We start from the raw sequence: 17,248 nt of genomic DNA on the forward strand, positions 1-17,248 counted from the left end.
CCTAAAAAGAAGAGTTATACTTGGATATAGGCCTAGAACAGTCATGGATGAGTATCTGATGTAAATACATGTATTGGTTTTGTTTACTTGTGTATAACATTTATGATTCCATATGGCGATTGATGTATCAGTGTGTTATTATTTAGTCATTAGGGTGGATTGATAAGGAAATTTATATGCTTAAAGGTAATGATTAAAGAATTCCACCCTGAAACATAACTATTAGTGATTATTATTTTACGTAGCATGTATAATGAATAATTAAAGTACTAAACGTAAGTCCAAAAAGGTTCAGTAGAGAGAGACATGTGAGGGAGAGAAATGTGTGTGTGTCTGTGTGTCTAAGAAAATTCCGAGAACAATTCAACTGTATGACCTGACCTGACTAGAACTCTGAGAAACTTACGAAAGGACAGGGAGTCCTTTCAAGGTTCCTCCAATCTCGACGGAATGGAACTGTCGGCTTGGTAGTGATAAACAGTGGATACAACTTACCTACTGTTCATGTGTATGTATGTGCGTAGGATATCTACTGTTTGTGTGGAGGTATGTGCGTAAGTAGGGAGTGAGCTATAAAATGGATGTCTGTATTATGGACTTCAGAACGTTCTCTTAATAAACTGTACTAACCTTTTGCATAAGCTGAGTGCCTAATTATTTTTAAACCCAGGGTCTTACAAACCTCGGGAATTAGTCAAAGCTTTAAAAATTGTTAGTTATTATCATTGGGATTGAAAATTCTCTTGACAGAAGGTCATACCTGTGCTGGAGGCCATCCAAGCTGCAGACCTTCCCTGTAAAAAAAAACAATAAGGGACTCCCAACCCAACTCAAATTCAACAATTCAGGTCTGCTCTCTCAGAAAGTAGAAGAAGACATAAGCTCTGAAGGAGATGGTTCAGAGGATGATAATGAGGAAGGACTAGAGAAGATTGTCTGGAGGTCAACTTTTAACATTGCCAAAGCAAGTGAGGAAGATAATATACAAAAGTCTCTCTTTCTCTTTGCATCTCTCTCTCTCTCTCTGCACCTCTCTCTCTCACACAGAAAGTGTTTGAGCAATAAACTATTTTATTTTATTTCACTCCGAAGCAGAAGGAAGGTGTCATGTGATTTACAAGAAGACCACAAAAAAATTCAAAACAGCTGACAGTCACAAAGTAATGGGTAGGGAACCATTGTTGGAGCGCTATAAAATGGGATGTCAAGCCCCAGGCTACATCCATCAACAAACCTCTTTGGCACAGACGCATCTTTTCATCTGAAGACCTTGACGTATGTTTTATACTTACTCTTTAATATGTATATTTAAGTTTGAACTTTGTTACATTTCGTCTGATTGACATCCATCTACAACCTTCATTTTCTTAAGGTTCAGATGTAGAATCTGAATTTGATCACTCTTTTGTTGTTGAGAATTTAGGAAACTTGTAATGTATTTGAGTTTTGAACATGCTTCTACAGTTTTTAACTTCCAACAAAATGTATCAACCCCTACAAATATATCCACATATTATTTTACATGTCCTGTTGCTACAGGAGTGCTTTCCTGCTGTAGCAAACTGGCTCAAATTAAGAGACCGTGATTTTACTGGTCTAGAGAAACGATCATTTAACAAGCAAACTTTTCGATGACATTTTTTGGATACACAAACTGTTTTAAAATATATTGTACTATATTGGTTTGGATTAAATTTACATTTTATTTCACCCATGTCTTTTTTAAAGTAAAAACCTACCCGGACTGATGAGGAATTTGCAATGTCAGACAATTTCAGAATAGGTCTTAAAAACAATATGGGACATTCTGAAAACATTGACAGTTAGTGTTTGAAGTAAATTCTAGGTAACTGAGATTTCTATTCATAGTTCGGGGCTCTTACTTTTCATAACTTCGATGAGTAAACCTAATTGTTCCCTGTTTAGTCCACTTCCTCCTGATATTTATAATTACAAGTGACAGAATTTATCAGAATATCACAAAGTTGAAAAGTAGCAGTGTTATCAATTTGGTCTTACTTCCTGACTGAAGATCATGTCTATGTGTGCACATATCCACAACACTAATGTAATTAAAAATCTAAATATGAGAAATTGAAAATGAAGGCAATTGATGCTCAGAAAAGTATTGAATAGAGTGTCAGATGCTCTCATTTTTAAGTAAAACATTCCTTGTCTGTTTTTGTTTGCTTTGACATGTCATCTCAAAGAATCAGTGCAGTTAAGTCTAACCTACAAAACCTGCAAGAAAAGACTGAGAAAATGGGTGGCAGCCATACAGTTGAAGTGGACCATGAATCCCGACAACGGGCAGACCTGGCAGAAGCAGAAAAGAGAAGATTTGAGCAGGAATGCCTCCGGCTCAAGGGGGAGAAAGCGCGAATGGAAACAGAACAACGGATGGAAAAAGAACAACGAGAGGGGTTGGAGAGGCAGAGAAAAATACAACTTCAATCCCAAAGAAAGCAAGAGGAAGATGAAAGGATCAGGATACATAAAGAACTGACAGCATCAAAATAAAGAGATAAAACGGAGGGAAAAGTAGATGATTAAACCGTAGAAACTAGATTGATGAGTAGACTACTAGAGAATATTGTTAATTGATGAAAACATTATTCTGAACACGGCAGCAGCTAAAAGTCACGTTAAATTACTGTAACTATAAGGAGCAGTCTTTCTATATTCTAACATCTTTTAAAGGAAAAGCTCCTTTAACAGAGAATAATTAAATGGCTGAACAGAGTATAATTAAATTGCGATAGAACAATTATACGAGAACAAATCAGAGTCAGAAAGAAATCTCATTCAGGACGAATTCGAATGAGTCCAGATGGAGAAAGTAGATGGAAGAACAACTGAATCAGGACCAACGCAAGAGGAGAGGAAATCTATTGAATCCCAAAGAAAGCAGGACAAAATGCATATGTGGCAAACAAAAGAGACTATTAACTCAAATGATTGGATATTTTGAGCAATAAAAGCAAGTTTATGAGGCCTTACCTTGTAATGTTCTTCTCTTGTCTGGCGGTAGCAGTAAGTCCTGTGATTATCCAAGCAAATGTGTAAATGTAGTCAGATGTAGCTTCAAGTCATCTAATACAGTCTAGATCTTTTGCCCACATCCTGTGGGAATTAAATGGAGACATACTTTTTTACAGATACAATTTAAGGCAAACTTTGTAAAAAAAAATGTTACGACCAATCTTACCAATCACATTTGATTGACTTTGTTTTTTTTGTTGGTTCAAACTGTATTGCCCAATAAGAGGAACCTGGTCTCATCACACAACGTCATATATTTTTGCTACAACTGAATAAACTATCATTCATATTTCTGCATCTGTTATTATCTCGATTTTTTTGTTTATTTTTTTGTGTAAAGATTTTTTATTTACATTATTGATCTAATTAAAGTGCAAATAATTGTACATGTACTTTTTAAATGTTTATGTTGATACCTTTAAAACATGTTTTTTCCCCCTCTGGCTTTGGCTAAAGTATAGATTATGATTAAATCAATTATTCAGGTGTGCTGGCCACCCCACATAGCCTGGTTCCTCTCTAGGTTTCTTCCTAGGTTTTGGCCTTTCTAGGGAGTTTTTCCTAGCCACTGTGCTTCTACACCTGCATTGCTTGCTGTTTGGGGTTTTAGGCTGTGTTTCTGTACAGCATTTTGAGATATCAGCTGATGTACGAAGGGCTATATGAATACATTTGATTTGATTTGATTTACTTTATGGGGCCTTATAAAGATAATGTAGGTCTGATGGCCGTTCCAAAGATTCTGTTTCCATATATGACTATCAGTCACTCCTCCCTTACACAATTATAATTACACCAGCAGAAAAACAGTGTGCAGTTCTTGAAATGAACTTAACACAAGGTTCCCATGCCACTGTGGACTCTGAGACCACAGAGCTCATGCTCACTTGGGATAATGTTTATGACTGAAGAACAGCATTTATACTACATTATCTTATTTTTTTCTGATGTTTCCCCATTACAGAGGCGCAGCTTGCATTATCGAACGCTGAGCATCAAGGCTCTGGGCTCGCCTCCCATCCCAGGAGAACAATACAAGACTGAGGGGGAGGCAGAAATGTGAGTGATTCAGATGACGTCCTCTTATGTCTGTCTTTTGTACCTTTGTTATTTCAACCTAAAGTTTGACTCTCCTAGATGTAAAGCCCTGCATTCATCTTAATGTTTCTACTATACAATAGTTCTGAAGTATATATATCCGTGCATAAACCCCTGCTCTGATGTGTTTTCAGAACACGGAGTCATGTCTGACTCTGAGACCATTGAGACAGCCGCTCTGGGCCGACCATTCCAGCTGGGGATGCTGTATGACTGTCGCAGGGATGTCCTCATTCCAGGTACAGAAAACTATTACATTCATTGTCATTGTTTCCACAATAGAGTTGGATAGACTTGTCCCAAAGCCTGATCTAACATGGGCAGCGTCATTGAGGGTTTTCACCATTTTGAAGTAGTCAAGTTGGTGTGACTTGCATGGGTTACAGAAGCTACAAGTAAAACAAAGCCCCCTTGTGGAAACTAAGTGAATTGCAACAACACAGCCTGAATTCAAACACCTCTCGCCCTTCCGTCCCCCGCCACTTCCTTAAGTTTTGCATTTACTTCCGGTTTTGTACACCAGCTTTAAACAGCTGAAAAAACAATATATCCTTATTTAGAACATATTTCACAGCGATTTAGATGGTACAATGATTTTCTACACTAAAGATGGCTTGTTTTGTCACAAACTGAAATGTAGAATTTTAGCAACCAGGTAAAGGCAGAGCGATTTCCACATGCTTGCCCCAGTTTTCCGTTGTTGGTTGTGCTTGTGAGGAGATGACCACACCTCTAAATTATGCTGATATGTGGGCCTAAACAATTTGTTTGTGATTTTTGTTTGTGAAACACTATAATTTTCTTTTATTATTAATGCAGACATTTTATGGACATTTTCTTAAATCACATTTCAACATTTTTATATTTAGCTCCTTTAAGGAAGGATAACAGAATTCCATTCAGGTCAGCAGGAGGGGTCAGCCAATGAATTATTCTTCTGACAAACATTCCATAACTGCAGGTGGCTGTAAATCACCAACCTTGGCTTTATACCTGTTCAGACTATACAAACTGTAGCACTTCAGTTTTTTTTTACAAACTGCCAATACACTTATGAAAGTATAAGAAGAAAAAAATTGACTACTTTCAAATGGATAGCCCTTAATGGCACTACAGATGCTGTCACAAAAGCATCCATTGTAAAGACGAGCTGTCTTCTACATCTCTATGGTCATCAGAGTTAGAAAAGCTAGAGGACCCGCAACATTTTGAAGTAGTCATATATATAGTCATGCTGTTACAGAAGTGATTAATGGCAAAGATAGGTGTAGCTTTTCTAACAACTGTTGTCATGTCACCTAGAATAATTACTTCGATGAGTAAAATTTATCTTCAATTCATTCTTTGAACGAAACCATGTTTACATGTATAAACAATTCTGCATGTACCAGTCCTGGCCAAAAGTTTTGAGAATGACACAAATATGAATTTTCACAAAGTCTGCTGCTTCAGTGTCTTTAGATATTTTTTGTCAGATGTTACTATGGAATACTGAAGTATAATTACAAGCATTTCATAAGTGTCAAAGGCTTTTATTGACAATTACATGAAGTTGATGCAAAGAGTCAATATTTGCAGTGTTGACCCTTAGTTTTCAAGACCTCTGCAATCCGCCCTGGCATGCTGTCAATTAACTTCTGGGCCACATCCTGACTGATGGCAGCCCATTCTTGCATAATCAATGCGTGGAGTTTGGCAGAATTTGTGGGTTTTTGTTTGTCCACCCGCCTCTTGAGGATTGACCACAAGTTCTCAATGGGATTAAGGTCTGGGTAGTTTCCTGGACATGGACCCAAAATATTGATATTTTGATGTTTTTCCCCGAGCCACTTAGTTATCACTTTTGCCTTATGGCAAGGTGCTCCATCATGCTGGAAAAGCAATTGTTCGTCACCAAACTGTTCCTGGATGGTTGGGAGAAGTTGCTCTCGGAGGATGTGTTGGGACCATTCTATATTCATGGCTGTGTTCTTAGGCAAAATTGTGAGTGAGCCCACTCCCTTGGCTGAGAAGCAACCCCCCCACATGAATGGTCTCAGGATGCTTTACTGTTGGCATGACACAAGACTGATGGTATCGCTCACCTTGACTTCTCCGGACAAGCTTTTTTCCGGATGCCCCAAACCATCGGAAAGGGGATTCATCAGAGAAAATGACTTTACCCCAGTCCTCAGCAGTCCAATCCCTGTAGCTTTTGCAGAATATCAGTCTGTCCCTGATGTTTTTCCTGGAGAGAAGTGGCTTTTTTGCTGCCCTTCTTGACACCAGGCCATCCTCCTAAAGTCTTCACCTCACTGTGTGTGCAGATGCACTCACACCTGCCTGCTGCCACTTCTGAGCAAGCTCTGGAATGGTGGTGCCCCGAACCGCAGCTGAATCAACTTTATGTGACGGTCCTGGCGCTTGCTGGACTTTCTTGGGCGCCATGAAGCCTTCTTCACAACAATGGTACAGATCTCCTTGAAGTTCTTGATGATCTGATAAATGGTTGATTTAGGTGCAATCTTACTGGCAGCAATATCCTTGCCTGTGAAGCCCTTTTTGTGCAAAGCAATGATGACGGCACATGTTTCCTTGCAGTTAACCATGATTGACAGAGAAGAACAATGATTCCAAGCACCACCCTCCTTTTGAAGCTTCCAGTCTGTTATTCAAACTCAATCAGCATGACAGAGTGATCTCCAGCCTTGTGCTCGTCAACACTCACACCTGTGTTAACGAGATAATCACTGACATGATGTCATCTGGTCCTTTTGTGGCAGGGCTGAAATGCAGTGGAAATGTTTTTTGGGATTCAGTTCATTTGCGTGGCAAAGAGGGACTTTTCAATTAAGTGCAATTTGTCTGATCACTCTTCATAACATTCTGGAGTATATGCAAATTGCCATCGTACAAACTGAGGTAGCAGACTTTGTGAAAATTAATATTTGTGTCATTCTCAAAACTTTTTGCCACGACTGTACACGTTGGAGATCGTTATTTAAATTTTATTTTATTTTATTTGTCATTCTCTCTTTTTAAACTGCAGGTATCACACTCTGGGATTCTGAAATGCTACAGAAAGACATAAATGTCTCTCCACAACCTAACACTGATTTCAAAATCATTGCTTCTGACTCAAGTGAAGCCAAGTCAGAAGCTTTGAATGTGTCTGCATCTCTGGAGGCCAGTTTCCTTGGTGGCTTAGTCAGTGTGAAGGGTTCTGCGGAATTCCTACATGATAAAAAGACCTCAAAGCATCAGTCTAGGGTTTCTCTGCAGTACCGTACCACCACTCATTTCGAGCAGCTGACCATGGACCACCTGGGGGCAGGAAATGTGAAACACTGTAATGTCTTCCGAGAGGGTTCTGCCACACATGTGGTGACTGCCATTCTCTACGGTGCACAAGCCTTCTTTGTTTTTGACCGTGAGGTTTCCTCAAGAGAAAACCACCAGGATATTCAAGGAAACCTGCAGGCCACAATAAAGAAGATTCCCCTCATAACAATAGAAGGGCAGGCATCACTGAAGATGAGCGAGGAAGAGAAGCAACAGGCCAATACATTCAGCTGCACTTTCCATGGTGATTTTGCACTAGAAAACAACCCTGTCACATTTGAAGATGCCACCAGGCTGTATGCCGGCCTGCCACGTCTGTTAGGGGAAAAAGGAGAACATGCTGTGCCCATGACTGTCTGGCTCTATCCTCTCAAGAACCTGGACTCTGCAGCGGCCCAGCTAGTCAGGCAGATCAGTGTTAGCCTGGTGTGTCGCGCACAGCGACTCTTAGACGGGCTGGACAACACTGATGTACTATTCCGGGACTTGATGATGGAAGGCATGGCTATCAAGTTCTCTGAAATCAAAGCCAAGCTCAGCAAGTTCAGGGACTTGTGCTCAGAGTACAAGCTGGTTTTCCAGAAAGGTCTTTGCAAGGTTCTTCCCAACATAAGAGGAGGAGGAATGGAAGAGGAAGAGCTGATAAAAATGCTCAACAGTAAGGAACGCTCTCCATTCCAGAATGACCTTATGATCACGTACCTGGATGACAGAGAGAGAGAGATGAATGTTGTCAGCTCTTACCTTGACATAATGAAAGAGGTACAAGTTGTGTACTCAAGTAGTGAATTGGATGGAATAGTGCTTGATCAAGCTAAAGATCATGTAGTGTGCTTTGCATTCTCCTCTTTGAAGGACAAAGATGAGTATTTGGTAGACTTGGAGAACTACTTGCTGGAAGAATCAAAGAGTGATTCTTCAGTGATACCATACGACACCAACGCAGTTGGGAAATCAGCAGCAGAAAAGTGGTTTCGCTCGGGGGAGGTAACCACCCTAACCAGGCAAATCATACAACTGTTCCTAGACTTCAAAGAGTCAAACAAAGACAGAGAAAATATTGCATTCTGCATTGCATCGATTCCAAGCAAATGCATCACTGCATCCTCCATCCATGTCTATGAGAGAGGGACACTGTTGAGTCCCCAGTTTGAACTGCCATCAAAACCAGGTGTCCCCACCATCAAGAGTCTGGAGCATGACTGTGTCCACGTGCAAATCAACCCTCCCCACCTTGGCGTCAAGTCTGTGGAGTCGTACCAGGTTTTGTACCAGGCTGTGCAGGCTGAATCTGAGTGGACAGAGATCAAAGCTGATGCGACCACTAACCAGGTCACCATCAGACGTTTGAACCCCTATAAAGACTATCGCTTCAGCTGCAGGGCAGTGTGTAGACCTGGTGTGAGCCTCTCCAGTGACTGGACAGAATACTCCAGGACCCGCCCATGTAGCCCCCCTGGACCACCCACAGAGAAAAACCTGGAATATGAAAGTATCAGAGTGAACTGGGACATTCCTACCATGGTGGGAGACGATGTTGAAGTCATAGGCTATGAGACTGACTACAGAGAGTGTGCGAAGTCTGTTGACAATAAGATGTGGCACACCATCAAAACCACCACCAGAGAGTGCACACTAGAAGGTCTAAAGCCTGAAACTGCATACAGTGTCAGAGTCTCTGCTAACTGTGGCGAAGCAGGGAAGAGTCTACCCAGTCCTGAGGCAGTGCTGACTACCATCAGGGCTTCTGACGCCCAACCGAAGAGGAGCCAATCAACAGGAGCAAGAAGTGAGGAATTTCTGAAGAAATCAGAGAAGGTTAAGAAAGGCAACCCATCAATCTATAGGCTGAATCTGGAACAGAAGTTGGATGTAATGGAACGTTTTGAACAGTACACATTTGGAGGGAAAGTTGAGAAAGGGAATAACAAGGTAATCCTGCTTCTGGGGTCCACGGGTGCAGGAAAAACCACTCTGGTCAATGTCATGATCAACTACATTCTCGGGGTGAAGTGGGAAGATCACTACCGCTTTAAGCTCATCCATGAGGTGACCAACAGGTCACAGGCTGAGAGCCAGACTTCAATCGTAACTTCATACGAGCTCTACAACCAGCCAGGCTTTCAGATTCCGTATTCTCTGACCATTATTGACACACCAGGGTTCGGAGACACTAGAGGAATGGCACATGATAAACTAATCACACAGCAAGTTAAGGAATTCTTGTGTAATCCTTTAGGGATTGATCACATTGATGCAGTCTGCTTTGTAGTGCAGGCATCCCTTGCTCGTCTCAGTGCCAATCAGAAATACATATTTGACTCCATCCTGTCAATTTTTGGAAAGGACATTGCTGATAACATCCTGATGCTTGTGACGTTTGCTGATGGGAAGGACATACCTGTGCTGGAGGCCATCCAAGCTGCGGACCTTCCCTGTAAAAAAAATAATAAGGGACTCCCAACCCATTTCAAATTCAACAATTCAGTTCTGCTCTCTCAGAAAATAGAAGAAGACATAAGCTCTGAAGGAGATGGTTCAGGGGATGATAATGAGGAAGGACTAGAGAAGATTGTCTGGAGGTCAACTTTTAAGCAGATGAAAGCTTTCTTCAAAGCCTTGGAAAGCAATGAGAGCAAAGATCTAACAATGACAAAGAAAGTGTTGGAAGAACGTGAGCGTTTGGAGAAGGCCATGACACGATTGACCCCTCAGATCACAGCAGGTTTGTCAAAGCTGAATGAGATCAAAACGTTTGAACAGTGCCTGCAGAACGAGGACGAGAACATGAAACAGAACCAAGACTTTGAGACAGAGGTAGAGGTTCTAGTTGCGAAGAGGACCAAATTAAGTTGTTTTGCTACAAACTGCATTGTTTGCAAGTTCACATGCCACACCAGCTGCTTTCTGCCTAATGAGGATGACACCAAAAAATGTGCCGTGATGGATGGTTATGGTAACTGTGTCATGTGTCCAGGAAACTGCTCTTACCTTAACCACGACAAGGAAAAAGCCTTATGGACATATGAAACTAAGACAGAGAAAAAGACCATTAAAGAGTTGAAGGACAACTTCATGAAGGCACAGGGCAAGTTTATGAACAACAAGCAGATGCTGGAGAAGATTGAAGATGAGTACATTGTAATCGAGGACAAGCTGAAATACTTGATCAAGCTGTCCTCCAATTGTCTTAAGAGGCTGAATGAGATTGCACTGAAGCCAAGCTCTCTCTCCACTGTGGAGTACATCGAGATACTCATTCGCACCGAAGAGGACCAACGCAAGCCAGGCTTCGAAGATCGCATCGTAGGGTTGAAGAAAATGAAATATGAGTCTGAGCTTCTAGAGAAGATTGCAAGAGGAGAGGAACTACTACCCGATGAGCGACGCAAGGTTAAGGAGAAACAAGACAGACTGCAGAAGATCACAAAAAGACTCAACCAAATGCAGAAAGTAGTCAGCGATTGGCCAGGGAAGAAGTAGGCCTAACTCAATGTCAAAGTCCATGATCTCACCCTGCTTCCGACCAAGTGGCACGCTCGGTGGCTTGCGCTAATAAAGTGAATGCATCATAATGCAGTTAAATTTGTGGTATTAAATCAGATATATCTCTAGACCCAGTCAATTGTCAGCTTACTGGGGTTGATTGCAATGCTTTGTATTAAAACGAGCATCACGTAAACTCTCAGTTGCCACATTTTCAACATTAAGTGAGTAAACTTGTGCGAGCCAGAACGGCCCACAGAACAGGAGCCTGCCTCCTGTTTCTGTAGCGAGGCAGCTTGATGTACAAACACACCCCCTGGACAGCTAGTCTATCACATGTTCTACATTAGTTCATCTAAATGAAGCAGCTGAACTTGCTACTGATTGTTAATGATTATCATAAGAGAAATGAATGTAGAAATAAAGCAGACATTGATTCATATAAATATAGAGACCTATTTTCCCCTCGAGATGTAATAAAGTATCTATCTATCAAAAAATGTATAGCTTTTGCCTACTTTCATGTTGATTGTTTATCCTTTTTTATTTTAACAAAAGTCCTTTGTAATGCAAGAACTTCACTATTCATTTTCTACTGTGCCAAATTGCAAGTAATATGTTAGTTATGACATTGGAAATAGCATGTTTGGTAGGGGGGAATTACAGAGGTGTGTGTCTAGGGCACTGTTTCTTAGCTTTATTCCAGGGACCGGCAAACTATTGTCACTTTGTGTCAAGGATCGGCAAGCTTTAGTTTTTCCTCCTTGGGGGACAGCCTACATTAAAGCTAGCACTGTAGAACTGACTAAATTGGAGTCAGTTAAATAGCTCAAGGACCAGCCAGCAACATCCCAGGGACCAGCACAGGTTTAAGGACCAGAGGTTGAGAAACACTGGTCTGTGTAAGTGGCACCATTCTTGACATTTAAGGTATGAAATTCATGAGACTATTCATTCTCATTATTCTCAGCATGTCAGTGTTGTTTTTGGGCATGCAACGTCCTCATTAATTGCATAAAATAAAGCAATTATGTTGGATTCTAGCTTGAAATGTACGTATTTATGTCACCGTACTAGAAATGATTGATCACTTTACAGGTAGAAGGAATATACACTACCGGTCAAAAGTTTAAGAACACCTACTAATTTTTACTATTTTCTACATTGTAGTATAATAGTGAAGATATAACTATGAAATAACACATATGGAATCATGTAGTAACCAAAAATGTGTTAAACAAATCAAAACATTTTATATTTTATATTCTTCAAATAGCCACCCCTTGCCTTGATCACAGCTTTGCACACTTTTGGAATTCTCTTTTGATAAACAGCTTGCATTTCAATTGGCAGATGTGCCTTCTTAAAAGTTAGTTTGTGAAATTTTCTGTCTTTCTTTCCTAATGCGTTTGAGCCAATCAGTTGTGTTGTGACAAGGTAGGGGTGCTATACAGACGATAGACCTATTTGGAAAAATACCAGTGCCAATCTATGGCAGGAACAGCTCAAATAAGCGAAGAGAAACAACAGTCCATCATTACTTTAAGACATGATGGTCAGTCTATCCAGAAAATGTCAAGACCTTTTTCAAGTGCAGTCGCAAAAAGCATCAAGCGTTATGATAAAACTGGTTCTCATGAGGACCACCACAGGAATGGAAGACTCAGAGTTACCTCTGCTGCAGAGAAGAGATTCATTAGAGTTACCAGCCTTCACAGAGTTCAAGCAACAGACACATCTCAACATCAACTGTTCAGAGGAGACTGTGTGATCAGGCCTTCATGGTCAAAATGCTGCCAAGAAACCACTACTAAACGACACCAATAAGAAGAAGAGACTTGCTTGGGCCAAGAAAACAAGCAATGGACATTAGACTAGTGGAAATTTGTCCTTTGGTCTGGAGTCCAAATTTGATATTTTTGGTTCCAACTGCCGTGTCTTTGTGAGATGCGGCATGGGTGAACGGATGATCTCTGCATGTGTATGTCCCACCGTAAAGCATGGAGGAGGAGGTGTAATGGTGTGGGGGTGCTTTGCTGGTGACACTGTCAGTGATTTATTTAGTATTCAATGCACACTTAACCAGCATAGCTACCACAGCATTCTGCTTCGATATGCCATCACATCTGGTTTGCGCTTAACGGGACTATCATATGTTTTTCAACAGGACAATGACCCAACACACCTCCAGGCTGTGTAAGGGCTATTTTACCAAGATGGAAAGTGATGGAGTGCGGCAGCAGATGACCTGGCCTCACAATCCCCTGATCTCAATCAAATTGAGATGGTTTGGTATGAGTCGGACTGCAGAGTGAAGGAATAGCAGCCAACAAGTGCTCAGCATATGTGGAAACTTCTTTAAGACTGTTGGAAGAACATTCCAGGTGAAGCTGGTAGAGAGAATGCCAAGAGTGTGCAAAGCTGTCATCAAGGCAAAGGGTGGCTATTAGAAGAATATCAAATATATTTTGATTTGTTTAACACTTTTTTGGTTACTACCTGATTCCATGTGTTATTTCATAGTTTTCATGTCTTCACAATTTTTCTACAATGTAGAAAATACTAAAAATAAAGAAAAACACTTGAATGAGTAGGTGCTCTAAAACTATTGACCGGTAGTTTATATGCTACGGGTCAAGGAAGGGTAAAGAGGAACTAGATGTGAGTGAAAGTTACTGTGAGAGGAAAGGGGAATACAGTAGATGACCCAGGTCTGTTGAGTGAAGTGAACACAAGGTCACTGATAAACATCATGGAGAAGTGACCTGATAAAGAGGAACTGCTAGCAGACGGTTCGACTGCGAAGACAACAGAGCAACATCTAGGCAGTGTTGGGTAGCTGATAGCAGTTCTGAAAAAGTTACACTAATCTCATCTTGACATATAAAAGCCTGTTTGATCATGTGCAAAATGTCTTTGCAGCTGTATGACTCATGCTTTGTCTTTCAAGTTAACCTTGGGATATATGCCTAAAAATATGTTTTTTTCATGTCAGTATTGCTTTGATATTAAACTTCATGCCTAATTTGCGAATCCATTCATTTTACAAAGTTATTAAATAACACTTGCTTTGATATTCGCCTCTCATGACCCTTTCTTGATCTTAGTCAGCTAAACACATAATATTTGATTACACATCGTTTTACTATAATGTTAAATAGAGTCAGATATACTTTGCAATATTAATTGCAGTTTACTTTGGGCTTTTCATCCGGATGTCAAAATACTGCCCGTAGCCGACGTAAGACCTTTAAACAGGTTAACATACACAAGGCTGCGGGGCCAGATGGATTACCAGGATGTGTGCTCCGGGCATGTGCTGATCAACTGGCAGGTGTCTTCACTGACATTTTCAACATGTCCCTGATTGAGTCTTTAATACCAACATGCTTCAAGCAGACCACCATAGTCCCTGTGCCCAAGAATACAAAGGCAACCTGCCTAAATGACTACAGACCCGTAGCACTCACGTCCGTAGCCATGAAGTGCTTTGAAGTGCTTTGAAAGGCTGGTAATGGCTCACATCAAACCCATTATCCCAGAAACCCTAGACCCACTCCAATTTGCATACCGCCCAAACAGATCCACAGATGATGCAATCTCTTGCACTCCACACTGCCCTTTCCCACCTGGACAAAAGGAACACCTATGTGAGAATGCTATTCATTGACTACAGCTCAGCGTTCAACATCATAGCACCCTCAAAGCTCATCACTAAGCTAAGGAACCTGGGACTAAACACCTCCCTCTGCAACTGGATCCTGGACTTCCTGACGGGCCGCCCCCAGGTGGTGAGGGTAGGTAACAACACATTTGCCACGCTGATCCTCAACACTGGAGCTCACCAGGGGTGCGTGCTCAGTCCCGTCCTGTACTCCCTGTTCACCCACGACTGCATGGCCAGACACGACTCTAACACCATCATTAAGTTTGCAGACGACAGAACAGTGGTAGGCCTGATCACGAGACATGACGAGTGATCAATTAAGTGATCAATGATGAGACAGCCTATAGGGAGGAGGTCAGAGACCTGGCCGGGTGGTGCCAGAATAACAACCTATCCCTCAACGTAACCAAGACTAAGGAGATGATTGTGGACTACAGGAAAAGGAGCGCCGAGCATGTCCCCATTCTCATCGACGGGGCTGTAGTGGAGCAGGTTGAGAGCTTCAAGTTCCTTGGTGTCCACATCAACAACAAACTAGAATGGTCCAAACACACCAAGACAGTCGTGAAGAGGGAACGACAAAGCCGATTCCCCCTCAGGAAACTAAAAAGATTTGGTATGGATCCTGAGATCCTCAAAAGGTTCTACAGCTGCAACATCGAGGGCATCCTGACCGGTTGCATCACTGCCTTGTACGGTAATTGCTCGGCCTCCGACCGCAAGGCACTTCAGAGGGTAGTACGTACAGCCCAGTACATCACTGGGGCAAAGCTGTCTGCCATCCAGGACCTCTACACCAGACGGTGTCAGAGGAAGGCCCTAAAAATGGTCAAAGACCCCAGCCACCCCAGTCATAGACTGTTCTCTCTACTACCACATGGCAAGCGGTACCGGAGTGCCAAGTCCAGGACAAAAAGGCTTCTCAACAGTTTATACCCTCAGGCCATAAGATTCCTGAACAGGTAACCAGATGGTTACCCGGACTATTTGCATTGTGTGCCTCCTCCCAACCCCTCTTTTACACTGCTGCTACTCTATGTTTATCTTATATGCATAGTCACTTTAACTATACATTCATGTACATACTACCTCAATTGGCCCGACCAACCAGTGCTCCCGCACATTGGCTAAACGGACTATCTGCATTGTGTCCCTCCACCCGCCAACCCCTCTTTTTACGCTACTGCTTACTGCAAGAGGGTTTTCTTGAGTACTTGAGAGGGTATATACTGCAGTAAATGTGGCCGTCATCCCCGTCAACAACTCATCATTGGCCCAAGTCACCACCCAAGTTGATCAGCAGAATAGAGGACAGAGCCTCAGCCTTTTCATTGGTTGCTAATCCACCTCAGGCTAACCTCGACCAGAGATCACTGGGATCAGCGTCAACCTGAGCATGGACCACCAGCGACAACCGGAGAGGTCTCACTGCATTTGCAAAGCCAGTGTGATGAGATAGATGAGCTCATTGAAGCAGTCATGAAGATGGAAGGTTCCCACAGTCCACCCGACCACCGTACTTACCTGATGGACACTGCCAGTTGTCAGCCAGTCCTTAAACAGTGCTCTCCTCTTACAACCGAAAGACGTCTTAGAGGGGGAGAACAGGGCCCAGCTGCCCAAGAAGTTGATGACATCCTCTGAGAGATTTTCATGCAACAGAAACTACACCATAAGCGCCAGAATGAGGTTCTGCGACACCAGTGTGACTAGCTCATTGACGCAAGACATCAGAAGACGCCCGAGACGCAGTGATGTTCCACATCAGCTTCATCATCAGACCCTGGTCTTGGATCTGACCCCTGCTGTGTAGTCCCTCCCAGCAGTGCTACAGCTTTCTCCACGGCCAGAGGAGCTACCAGAGTTCACCCTGGCAGAGCACCCTACCACTTTGCTCCAGCCGACCCCAGCCATGGAGCTTCAGCTCGCCACACCAACAGCTGTGCTTCAGCCAGCTCCTGTCGCAGAGTCTCAACTGGTTCCCACTATTGTGCCATCGCCGTGTCCAGTGATAGAAGTTCTGCCGACCCCTGTTTTCGAGCAGGAAGACCTACAGCCTTCTCCAGGGACAGAGAAGATACCACCCTGAGGGAGAAGCCTACTCCTACTCCAGCTGACACCTCTGAATGTCAGTTGGTCCATAATGTGGGAACCCTGTCTGTAGCTGCTGAAGGCACCAAGTCCAGCCCTGCCACTCAGACCTCTCCGGGTCCCTGTCTGGTGGGATCTGCTTAGTCCTACCTTTGACATCCAGCCTGCTGCTGTCTAAAGACCTCTCCCTGCTCCTCCCTGGGAGCTCCCTCCAGTCTCTGCTGTAGTGGCTCGGTCTGTGTCTGCTGTCCAGGCACTGTCATTGCTTTCCTGGTGGAACCAGCTGGTCTCAGCCCTGGGGTACTTGCTAGCCCCTCCGAACTATCAGTCAGTTTTTCATGGACCCAGGGTCCAGCTCTCTCCCACCTTTGGGTCTTTTTCTACCTCTCTTTCAGATGTGCAGCTGTCTCCTTTCCTGAGATATTTGCCTGTTGCTGCTGTGGGGATCCAGCTGATCTCACCTCCGGTCCCAGAGCCCTCTCCTTTTGCTAACGTGGTGGTCCAGTCATCTATTTTCCTGAGATTTCCACCCGTTGCTGCTGT

The 17,248-nt window shown here is 42.6% G+C and overlaps 1 protein-coding gene and 1 long non-coding RNA gene across 5 annotated transcripts in view; both read left to right on the plus strand.

The window, feature by feature from the left end:
• The window catches only part of LOC110510226 (uncharacterized), a 212,749-nt gene that overhangs the window by 76,761 nt on the left and 118,740 nt on the right, over positions 1-17,248 (plus strand). The gene's annotated exons all lie outside the window — the stretch shown is intronic.
• Positions 1,074-11,447, plus strand: LOC110510228 (uncharacterized). 2 transcript variants are annotated; one of them, XM_021591616.3, is made up of 4 exons: positions 1,074-1,275; positions 4,007-4,101; positions 4,275-4,379; positions 7,169-11,447. In XM_021591616.3, the coding sequence occupies exons 3-4, from the start codon at positions 4,286-4,288 to the stop codon at positions 10,942-10,944; spliced, it is 3,870 nt and encodes a 1,289-aa protein (XP_021447291.3). In that variant the 5' UTR covers positions 1,074-1,275; positions 4,007-4,101; positions 4,275-4,285; the 3' UTR covers positions 10,945-11,447. The 2 variants fall into 2 exon arrangements, with proteins under 2 accessions (XP_021447291.3, XP_090082659.1); XM_090226533.1 differs by having other exon boundaries at positions 1,079-1,275; positions 2,211-4,101.

The sequence above is a fragment of the Oncorhynchus mykiss genome, chromosome 29 (genome assembly GCF_057628025.1).
Source record: "Oncorhynchus mykiss isolate SJ-2025 chromosome 29, ASM5762802v1, whole genome shotgun sequence".
NCBI lineage: Eukaryota > Metazoa > Chordata > Actinopteri > Salmoniformes > Salmonidae > Oncorhynchus > Oncorhynchus mykiss.